The sequence below is a fragment of the Callithrix jacchus genome, chromosome 13 (genome assembly GCF_049354715.1).
Source record: "Callithrix jacchus isolate 240 chromosome 13, calJac240_pri, whole genome shotgun sequence".
NCBI lineage: Eukaryota > Metazoa > Chordata > Mammalia > Primates > Cebidae > Callithrix > Callithrix jacchus.
In genome coordinates, this window is record NC_133514.1 from 117,620,783 (window position 1) to 117,632,500 (window position 11,718).

General features: G+C 50.5%; 1 protein-coding gene across 1 annotated transcript; it reads right to left on the reverse strand.

The window, feature by feature from the left end:
- Positions 1 to 506: 506 nt before the first annotated feature.
- PTGR3 (prostaglandin reductase 3) lies at positions 507 to 10,634 on the reverse strand. The gene is made up of 2 exons (XM_078347010.1): positions 10,143 to 10,634; positions 507 to 3,717 (listed from the first exon to the last, which is right to left on the reverse strand). The coding sequence occupies exons 1-2, from the start codon at positions 10,349 to 10,351 to the stop codon at positions 2,793 to 2,795; spliced, it is 1,134 nt and encodes a 377-aa protein (XP_078203136.1). The 5' UTR covers positions 10,352 to 10,634; the 3' UTR covers positions 507 to 2,792.
- Positions 10,635 to 11,718: the final 1,084 nt, after the last annotated feature.

An 11,718-nucleotide genomic window follows, 5' to 3' on the forward strand; every position in this document is an offset into this window, starting at 1 on the left:
AGGAAGAGCATTTGGCTCTTTGCAAGTCACAACCAAATGGTAACAGATCACTGGGCCTCCTTGGTTTCTCAAGAGGCAAGCTCCTTCCACCCTGCCCGGCTGGTGACCTTAAAGCCCGACATGCAGAGAAGTCCACACTGAGAAATAATTTATCCACTGGGATTGTTCCACCCTGGCCCCTTCTCTAAAACAAAGACTGACAATTGCCCTGAATTATGGATGTACTTTTTGTGATATGTATTACAGTTCAGAAGAAAGGTGTTGAGACCATCATACCATTTCACCTCCCATTAGACGCTGGTCTTGAACAATAATCCCAGAAGATGAAACTGATGCTGAACTATGACCCTCAATTTACAAATCATTTTTCAAAAGAATAAGAAAAAAGTTTAAACATATTTTTGGCATTATCTGAATGGGCGGAATTGTTCATGCTTGTTTTCTCAGAATAAGTGAAAACAGCATGTGGTGCACTTTCTTAGTTTGGGGAAAGAGAGAACATGAGGTTTTCAGATTATATTTTATTTTAATCCTGGATGTCTGAATTTTATTTTTACATAGCTGAATTTAGTATATTCCCTCAAAACATAATAAATTTCTATTCTGTAGCTTAAGGGATCCATCAGTTAAAATGTTGGTCTTTCATCTTTATTACCCTCCCATTAAAATGAAAGAAACCGGGACTCACTTCAGTTTCGAAGAAGCAATTTAGTTGGTAATGTCCTTACTCCCCAAGTCTTTACAAAGGGAGAAAGTACATTATTGCTTAGATTTCACACATCTATCTGCATAAGAAGCAACTAAGCCTTTCGGACATATACTACGTGAAATTTAATAATATTCTTCGATTAGATTATTTTATTACAACATTTTTCCATTACCAGTCATTTCCTGCGCAGGGTTACATTCATAAACCTGCTCCCGCCCCTCCTTTGTTTGTTTGCGAATGTAAAAGCCAGGCAAAGTCTCTTCCCGTGTTGCTGTGGCTGTTAGGTCTGAAAGGGACAGATGAATAACTAAGCACCACCCTGGACAGGCTTTCCGAGTCCCCTGCACCAGTAACCCTTTGCTATAATGAGGACACAAAGAGCCTCGCATCAGGCTGCTACCCTTCTTCATAACTCAAAAGCGTCACAGTGGCAATAGCCTCTAGTGCTATTTGTCTTTAGTGCAGTTGTGACACTTCGGCATGATCCATAATTTGGCAGCTATTTACCGTGACATTTCCCTTCAGTGCAGCCATAACATTCAGTGAAGCCATTATTCGGTTCCATTTACCATATAAATTGTATTGTTGTGCATGCATGCTAGCAGCTACATTAGGTACCTGAAAATGAGTAAATCTTGTAAAACAGATACTAACAGCTATTCAGCAGTAGGATTTCCTGGCTCCTCAGATGGAAGGAAAGAAAAATACAGTCCCTAAGTTTCCTGGAGTGTCTTTAATTGCGTCCATATTTATTGAACAGGTTAGATACACCGAAACCTAAGACTTTGAAAAATAATCTGGTGGGCTTCACCTTCAATTAGAAGGGCGCCGTGGGATGTCAGTGCAACGGTGACAGCGGCAGCAGTCTTCAGGGCACTGAAGGTTAAGAGGGAAGCAGATGAGCCACAGGCGTGATTCAGAAGGGAGGGTGCAGGTTTCGCAGCTTTCCCTGTGCGGTCGGTGGGCGAGTGTGGGACACCAGGCTACCATGCCAAGGAGCATCTCATTCCACCAGAACGTGGGAACAGGGAAATGGGAATGCAGAATCAGTGGCTGCTATTCTGTTTCCAGAATCAGAGGTAACACGTAGCTTTTAGTTTGAAAGCCTCCAAGGAGAAGCGAATGTATTCTGATGACTGAGGTCCCTACTGTGCACAGGGCGATGGGACACACCACGCGGTACCTCGGGCAGTGGAGCACGTGGTCACCGAGGCCTTTGGGTGTGGTGTGCCTCGAGAGCACCTCCTCCCAGGACTGTGTTGTGGCAAAGTCTCACTGTGAATGGAGTGCATACTCTTCTCTTTCCTGTGCCTCTATAAATTTTAAGTCCCCCTAATGCCTGTGGTTTCCCTTTCCAAAACCTACTTTCTGTCTATTTAAGTTTTCAACATTAATTTGCTGCTTCAGAGGAAAGAGAACATTTCCATTTCACATGTGCCTTTCCAGGTTGATGGGAGATAAAAGCCATTATGTGATACTTCTTCAAAACACATCTGTGTTCATGGAATCATTCTTCTAATAGCAAAATCAAATTTGGGAGGGAATTCCCCCAAATTTCCATTTAGATAGTTGGAAAGTGATTTATAGAAAAAAAAAAAGACCATTTCCTGAGGACACAGATTCTGAAAATATATGGCTGGCTTTTGCTATATTTCTCACCCATGAACTGCTTATTAGCATAAGACCAAATTCTCCCAAAGCAAAAAGGAATTCAGGAACCACTTTCAAAACTGATTTTAAAATGTCATCAAGCTGAAGACACACTGACTCGATCAGATCTGGCATCAGGAATTAATGTAGTTCCCTGGCACAGTAAAATCTGGAATGGGACCATCCGTGGATCAAGAACTGAATGTAAACGTTTTGCCTCTTAGCCATGGAGGGAAGTTTTATTAGCACATTTCTTCTCCCAAGGGAGGAGGAGGAGGAGGAGGAAGAGAAGGAGAAACCTATTCATTAACACCTTACTTTTGTTTTAAGAAATATTATATCCATTACCAACTAAAAATAAATTGATTTGAGTAATTCTGAGACATAAAGTACCCATTTTCTTTCCCCCTTGATTTATGTCATTGTTCTGTTTTTACAGCTTACTGTTGACAGAGTGAGGTAATTCAACTACAATTTTTCCAGTGTTTTTTCCCATGTACATGTAATTGACAGCACGGAATATGGACTCCAGGCCAGTAAACCTGCCCTCTGGAGACAGATCTCCAAGGTCTACCTCACAAACCAGGTCTCCACTCACACACATCTTGAGCAAGTGGCCCATGGCTGCTTGATACTTAGAAAGGTAATGGTTCAGGAAGAAGCCCTGGATGCCAGCAGATTTCCTGAGCAGTTTGCCTGGCAACGTTCCTGCTTTCACAGGCGAAAGGCCAGTGGGCGTTTGGTAGCCAGAGATAAACCCTATTACTATCAAGCGCCCTTTGGTCGCCAGGGCATCTACAGCCAGGTCAAACATGGCTCCCCCGACAGATTCATAGACCACATCGATGCCTTCAGGGTACTCCTGCTTAAGGACAGCACCTACGGGTTCAGTTTTATAGTTGATGGGACGATCACAGCCAAGAGATTTCAGAAAAGCAGACTTTTCATCAGAAGAGCACGTTCCAATCACATGGCACTTTGCCTTCTTTGAAAGCTGCACGGCAAACTGGCCCGTTCCCCCAGCTGCTGCTGTCACCAAAACTTTTTTCCCTTCCGACAGTTCTGCAAGCTCTTTCAGGCTGATGTATGCGGTGGTGCCACTTACCAGCAGGGTAAGATACTCGGGTTTCACTGAGGGCACCGGAGTTGCAATGTTGGCAGGCACAAGTGTGTACTCAGCAAAAGAACCAGGTGCCATGTAAGCCACAGCTTGGCCAACTGTGTATCTGGCACTAGCAGAGAGGCCTAGGGCTACCACCTCCCCGATGCCTTCGAAACCTATGTCAAAGGGAGGCTTAACTGAGGGGTCATAGCGGCCAGCTGAATAGTTGATGTCAGATGCGTTAACACCAACAAATCTAAAAGAAAACAAACAAACAAATATATTATGATGGGTTTTCTGTTAAGCCTTTCGATTCTGCTTAGAGAAATTCCTCTATTCTGGTGACTGTGGAGGGGTTGCTAAGCTATACAATCTGATAGAATTTGAGAAAGTTAGTCCTCCTGCTCAGATAAAAAAACAAATTAAACAAGTATTAGTTCAATGTGCTTTGTACCGAGTTTTGGCATATTTTATCCTTTCATCAATTTAGAAATTATTTCATTTCATTTTAAATGGCAAGTTGTTTGTTTCACATGCCATTTATTTCTGTCCTCTTTCTTTCAGAAGCAAAAGAAATAAGCAAAAAAAAAAAAAAAAAAAAAGAGAAAAAAAGAAAAAAAGAATCAGGAAGCCCTCATTATATATAAACTTCACTGGAGCTGTGAGATGGAAATTAATTGGCCTCTTAACAAAGATGTTAAAAACAACACTGGGATAAAATATATTCAAAGAAGTGGACTTGTATTGATTCTGGCAACAATTTAACACTTAAGATAATAATAGTAATGACAATGATATTATTAAAGATTGATGGAATGTGCAAGGTCACTGGTTGCTACATGTTCCTGCAGGAGTTGCTCGAAGCACTGTTAGAGTGGCTGTCGCAAATTTTCTTTCTGATGTAACTACATCCAGTGTGAAGACACGCATTTTGATTAATTGAACAAAAATTGGGTAGAGCGATTTTTATGAAGCATTCAACATTTCACAGTCCTTTTCAGATGAAAAGAAAAGCAAATCGTCACTGTATTTTTCCTCAACAAGAAGCAGAGACTTAACTTGATTAATACCAGATGATTATTTTCATTTTGGTATCCGGAGTCAATTTACTTGGGAGGTCACTATTTTTCCCAGCTTTTTTCCTCTCAGTATACCTCATAACAAAAATATCCTGATACATAGGGGGAAAAAAAGCCATCTACTAAGAATGTCAGGAGGTGGCTTAGGAGGACATGGAAGACCCTTAAAATGTCATTTCCACCTGTAACAGTATGAAAAGGTGGTAGGGACTGGTGGCAGGAGGAACGCTGTTAGGTAGGTCATTTTAAAGAAATTCACCTTTAATTTAACTTAACCAAAACTGCCCTGTATGTGATACACTTTCACTGTAATAGAGAAAACACTCTGTGTTTATAAATGCTCACTCACCATCATCTCTCGTGTATATACAGGACAGAAAAGTCTCTGTATAGCGGAGAAATAAGAACGTGGGGAGCAGTTGGTTTCTGTTATGTCAAGCTGCCTTCAGACCCAGCACACCACACAGCCTCAGTTACACCCCACACAATTCCATACCCATGGAAGATATACAATCATGAGAGGGGAGAAAGATGAGTTTTGTTGGTTTCTCATTTAATATCAAGATGCCTGGGTTCTATTTTTTTTTTTTTTCTACATTCTATTTTCAGAGAAGGGAAAGAACCTGCCGTCTTTCCTCTGAATTGACGTAATTCTCAACGCCTGGCGTTGTAAAAAGGGCCCGCTTCCCGGGAGCTTCTTCTGGACTTCACAGCAGCAGCCCAGGGCAGAGCCAGCTGGAGCCCATCTCAGTGCCTCTGCCTTAGGCGGTGAAGCAAACGCCAGGAAAGGTGCCCGTGGGGGTAGAAGTGACCGAGGGTTTGCTCTGGAGGTGGGGGTCAGGGGCAGACCCACTGCCAGTTGTGTTCTGTGGGATCCTGGCCCACGATTAACCCTTCCCACGCCCCTCATCCCTCCAGGCTTGTCCCCCTGCGTCTCCGAAGTCCCATAGGCAGTGGCCGCTCCTCTGCAGGGAGATTCCGCCTTGGGCTGGGGGGCCGTCCGGGCTGCCAACCCCGCAGAGACGGCAGCCCTGGGAGTTCTCCCCGCCTTGGAAGGGGCGTGCGCCGGGGGCTCTGCAGGAGGAAAACGCAGCTCCCCCTCTCCCCGCCCCAGGCTGTGGTTTGCCACTTCCTGGGAAGTGGTGGAGAGACGAAGCCGGACACACAGCGGAGCAGCCTGGGGAGCGCGCACTGGCGCTGGACCCGGTTAGCAGAGGTCAAGTTTGGGAGCGGGGAGTGGGGAGTGGGGCTGTGCTGGGAGCCGGGATGGCTGCAGCCAGCCTGTGGCTGCTTGAGTTTGCCAGGGACCTTTGCTAGAAAAGCCACACCAGACATCGTGGTGATTTGTACGGGCAGGCACTGGAGCGGTGGCAGCAGCCGCGCAGGGCCCGCGTGCCCGTCCAGGCTCTGTCCAGCTCGCCCTCACCCTCGGAAGTGCCTCCACCGCCGCTGCCAGCTCCAACCGCGCAGTCCTGGAGCCTCCCCGCCAACACGGAGAGGGGGATCAAGAACCCCAACTCCCGGGCTGGGGGCGCGCACGCCGGGCCTGAGGTGGAGCCGAGGCTACTCGGGCCTGCGACCGTGACCTCGGCCTCTCTGGGCCGGGCTGGGGCCCCGGTAGGCGCGCACAGTCCGCGCCCTTCGTCTCAGGGCCGCCCGCGCAGCTCCGCCGGGGTGGACAAAGTTCTGAGTTCCGTGCACGCGGCGCGCTGGAGCGCAGCGGCCGCTAGACAGGGCCAGCCGGCGACCTGACCATGACCTTGGCCTCGCAAGCACCCCCATCTCTCACCCCCACTCTCCCGCCCCGCTGTCTCCTAAATCGCCTGCGTTGTCCGTGTAGGAGGCTTGGGAGGGCTGACGGCAAGAGCCCGCGGTGGCTGGTGGCTCGGCTGGCTCCTCGCACCGCGTCCTCTTCTTGGTCTCCCAGCCCCCGGTTCGCGGACCCCCACCTCCAGCGGGATCCCCGCTTGGACACGGCTTCGCCCCCGCGGCTGGCTGGGACCCTCCACAGCCCGGGACCCTCCTGAGTCCTTACCTCTGCGCGAGGGTCCGCAGCTCGCGCCTCCAGCTCCACCAGAAACAAGTTCAAGCGCAGCAGGCGCAAAGGGAACGGGGCCGGGACGGGGAGCAGGGACGGAAGGGCCAGGGAACCGCAGAAAGGCAAGAGGGACACGCTTGGGAAGGATGCGTGCATTTGGAGACCCTCCCTGTGCCCCCCTTTAATTGAAAATATGTGCGTGTAATGAGCAAAGGATTCTAGCAATCCGACGGGAGGATCCACTTAAAAGACTAAAATCCAGGAACCCCAGAAAAAAAGAATAGGACCGGCGCAGGCATTCTCCAAATCTATATCCTTCTAGAGTCACTCGGCTTACATGTACTAAAAAGTGCTAAACCCCCTCTTCATGTTTACTGAGAAACAGAGCGATCCCGCTGAGGGGAGGAAAGCGCTTTCCTCTGAACAAAAACCAAAGGCGAGGATTCAAGTCCAGAGTAAAAGCCTTCAATACTGGGAGACAAAACAAACTCGTCCAAATCAGACCTGCCTTAAAAATAAAATAAAAGGAAGAAGGAAGGAAGGAAGGAAAAGAAGGCAAGAAAGACAGGAAAAAAAGAAAGGAAAAAAATCTCGGCCTGGAGAGTCAGCAGAAAATACCGTTCCCCTCCCGTAAGCAACAAACCGTTTATCAAAAACGCCTCCCCCATCCCCCACCTTCTCTTAGCCATTCCTACAAACTCTTTGCTCCATTATCTTACACTTGAGCAGAAAATCGTTAGAAATATTTGGTCACTTTCTTAGGAAAAAAGCTAAAAATAGTACATAAACTGACTTAACCTGGGGGTCTTTCTTTTTCTTTTCTAAGCACTGAGAGTAGAGGGGGAGATGGGAAGTTGTTCTCCGATACAGCAAACAGGAAGGTAAGAACTGGATAAAGGGCCATCAATTACACATTCTACAGGGATTTTACACGCCCCTTCTTACATCTTTCCTAAATAGTAAACTTTATTCTAAATCAATGTCTAGCTTACAAGCACGTCCCTCCCTGTGAATGAAGAATTTGTATTTTCTGCTAAGATGCAATGAAATGTGCAAATGGTTCACTGAAAGAAAAAATCCGGCAGAGCACAATTCAAACCTCCAAACAGCTTCCAAACAAGCGAATTTAGGCTTACTCAGTTCTTCCTAGAGCAGATTTTATGATAATAAAAATGAGAAGCACTTGCATAAAATTTAAAGCCATTCACATTGCTTAGGGGAGATTTGGTCTAGGATTAAAATGAACTAACCTGCAGTGAATCATTAAGCCTCTATTCTTAAAAAAGTCGGTAACATGTCACATCCACTGACACTGTTAGCAAGAATACAGGATCTTCCTACAACGTGGTGGTAGGAGCAGATTTTCCAACAGAGTCGGGAAAGGGGGAGGCACAGATTCTATCCCCTCCCAACTCAGAAGAAAACTGGCCCCTTTCTTTTCCATGAAGGACTCAGGGTAGAAACTAGAGGTCAAGTACTTCATATGGAGATATTATTTATATTAAAAAGATTCTTGGCATGTGTGTAGGGAAAAAAGAGGCAGAGATTTGAAAGTGGGGCACATTGAGGAACTCCAAACAGGAGAGGCTGCACTCCCGCGCTCTGACCACAGAATTCAGGGATCCACGTGTCTCCTGACTGGGACCAACCCTGGTGACCCGGTGCAGGCAGTGCCTAGGCACCCAGGCTGTGCCACTGACGCCAGGGGAGAACAGCTCTTTGGGGAAGGGGAAAGGGAGGGGTCCCAGGGCAGCAGTAAGCCTGAAGGGAGAGGAATCACAGGAGAAAAAAAAAAAACACCAGAGTTGATTAACACTCGCAGCTAGAGAGGCCCAGGAGGTCCCGCGCAGCCCTGCGGGAGCCCTCTCCACCTCTCCACTGAGGGCGGGTGGTCCCACCAGGCTGTGGCTTACAGTTCTCTAACGACCCACCTTCCCCCTGCCCTTCCTCTCTCTGTCACCCCCTCCCCATATCACACCATTTCCAAAGGGCTTTCATTCACAAACTTGTGTGTGTGTTTATACTAGTGTTTGCAGTCGAGTATACTTCATCAGAAGGAGAAAAAGGAAAGAATCCTGTGTGGAACTTCTTGCCCGTTAAAGTTTGTTTGGAAATCTTTCCAGTCTGGTGTCATCTCAACTTCTAGCAAATCACTCGTGCGCTCTGTTCCCGAGAACACACACTGAAGCCTTTCCTTTTAGCCTGGCCGGGTGCACGCTCTCTCAACAGCACTGGCATCTCATCCCATCATGAAGCAGCCCTCTGCTGCGTCCACAGCCAATGCAAACATTTTCAAGGATCCCTAGACACTCCCCTTCCAGGCATTCCAGACCAGCCTCCCACCCCCACCTCCACACAATCCCACCCATGGTTCAGTCATTTTTTCCAAAAGGTTTCCAAAAGTTTTATATCCTGATCAGCATTCTTCTATGCTACAGTCTTTTAGGAAGGCCGATAGGAATCTCGGAAATGGACAGATTCAGTGCTGCACCAAGCTACTTAGGAAGGGAACATTTTGTCCTTCAGTCCGTGCAGGGGACTTGCAGTACTTTCCAGCACACAATTTACAACATAGTTACAGCCTGAACCTACTCCTCCCCTTCGATATTATTATTCAACTTGAAACCGGCAGCACCGTAACCCTTTCGATGGGACTTTGCAGGCCAGAGGGCACAGAGGAGCGCCTTCCCAGCCAAGTCGGCAGCCGGGGACCCACGGAGCAGAGACCCTGAGAACATGGCTCCGATACAGAGTGAGGTCGGTTTCCTCCCTGTTGCTTCGCCAGTTACTGAAGATGAGTGTGGCGGAAACACACTACGGTGGGGAGCGTGGGGGGTAGCCAGAAGGTCTCCCAACAACCAGGGTGTCAACTGAATGTCTGCGAACGTGCGGGCAAAGGCAGCCATGCCTGCACCCCGACCCTGGCCCAGCTGCCCGGGCCACGCGCCACACGGCTGTCGTTACACTCAAGGGACCGACAACAGTCACACTGCACTGACAACACGCAGACTACACAGGCGAGGTGCACACCCACACACCGAACGACAGGCTCCGCCACTGCGAGGCGGCTGACAACCTGGAGGGCACAGGAAAAGCCAGCCGGGTCCCAGCCTCCCTCCTCCAAAGCATGTTTACCTACACGTCGCGGTTTGCGTCCAGGCTGCTCCCGCTCCACCCTAAAGATTATGTCAACGCAGGAACTGTGGGTGCGCGCGGGTGGGCCGCCGGGGAGCCTCCCCTTCTGGGTCCCGTTGGTTTTATTTCAGGAACGGGAGGGGGAGGAGGGAGGGCTGGAGGAGGGGAGGGGAATCCCAAATTAAAATAACCCTCAGTTATGAGGACGTTCGGTGGCATCGGATATTCACACCAGCAAGTCACATCACATTCGCCTTCGCCAGATGGCGGCGGGTTCAACTTCCCGGGATCTCGCAAAGTCAGGCTGTGCGCCCGAGCGCGCGCCGGAGAGTGGGCACGCGGGCGGGCTGGGGACGGCGGGAACGGCGCGGCGCGAGCCAGGGGCGAGAACTGGGGCGTGGGGCCGGAAAGGGGGCGCGCCGGGCTCACCGGTTCCGGACGAGGAGGTCTCCGTCCCCGGGGAGCGGGACCGGGCAGTCTCGGCGCAGCGTGACGGCCTCGCGGAAGTTGGGGCTCAGCTGGGTCACCACCAGCTTCTGCATGGCGTGGGGAATGGCGGAGCCCTGGAAGTCCAGGAAGTGGCGGGCGTACGACATGTCCACGATGGTCCGGGCCCCGGCGGCCACCAGCCGCAGCATTGCCCGCGCCTCCGCCCGCGCTCTGCGCCGCTGCTGGCCGGGGTCGGGCCCCGCCCGGGCCGCTCGGCTCGGCTGTGCTCGGCGCGGGCGGGCGGGTCCGCCCCTCCTCCGGCCGGCGCCCTCCCTCGGCTCCCCCCTCTTTCCCGCGACGCCTGCCCGTGCTCCCCCCGCCTCCCCGGCGCCGGCGCAGCCCCCGCGAACCCGGGCGCGCCGCCCCGGGTGTCCCGGCTTGGGGACCGCTGCCGCCCCGGCCGCTGCTCCTTTAATCTTTTTGTTTTGGTTTGAATCTGCTCGGCGCAGACTGGCCAAGGATCTTCTCCGCCCTCCCCCTTCCTCCTGGAGCGGGAGAGGCACCGGATATCCCCACCCTCCCCGGGCTCGAAAAGCCGGATTTGACTCCACTCTGGCGGCGGGGGGGGGGGGGGGGGGGAGGCGGGGGAAGGTGGCCGGCGGGCAGCTGGGGGACTCGTCCGCCGCCCCGAGCCGGCTGCAGCCACGGGTGTCCCCGGAGCGGCGCGGCGGCCGGCGCTGGCGCCTCCCCTTCCCGTGCGAAGCGTTCACTTCCTTGCAAGGTGGTACGAATCAACCCCGAGCGCGGCCCGGGCGGCGGGGCACGGCCGGGGGCCCCGGGCCGGGCGGGGAGCTCTTGCCGCCTCCCCGGCACGCGCACCCGCACCCACCGCGGGGCGGGGAGAATCCCAGAGCCTCCCGCGCCCCAGGCGGGTGGCTTCCTGTCCCCGGGACGCCTGGCCCGCGCCTTCTGTCCCCAGTCTGTCCCATGCAAGTTGCACCAACTAAGCCATTTTATTTATTTTGGCCTAGATTTCATGTTTTTCCATGAACGTTTTAAGTACCTCTGTGAGACTGTTACAGGTTCCCCATTAGGAGAGAACACACATATTGAAAGCCAGAAGGCCAAATTCCCAGAGCACAGACACATTTTAAAGTTCTAGCTGGGGATGCCGAGGGACTTAACTGAATTGGAGACGTTGCACTGATGTAGGAGGACCTCCTCTTCGAACCCAGCGAGAAAGATGTGTCGTTCCATCGTGTACGTTTTCTCCCTACTGGCGTGCATTGACCAAATATCAATTCACTTTTCATAGAGGGGCCAAATTAAATATTTCCACACCTTTCTGTGATGAACTAAGTCCATCTTTAAATTTTTATTTAAATTGTAAATTTTAATTTAAAAAATCTCTTGTTTTTTCATTTATCCACGAATTATAAAATAGAAAAGCCACATTGGGCTCCTCCCCGGCCAAATCTAACCCCCAATCTGGGATTGCAAAAGCGACACAGGTATTTTTTTCCCTTCCAAATGTAGGACGTGCTTCACCCAAGGGTAGTTTGGATGCACGTGGTTG

Bases quoted from the DNA above. Each gene is read 5' to 3' on its own strand.
- PTGR3 (XM_078347010.1), bottom strand. From the start codon at position 10,351: ATGCTGCGGCTGGTGGCCGCCGGGGCCCGGACCATCGTGGACATGTCG. The intron at 3,718-10,142 runs GTGAGCCCGGCG...GTTTTCTTTTAG, and splicing joins GACCTCCTCGTCCGGAACCG to ATTTGTTGGTGTTAACGCAT.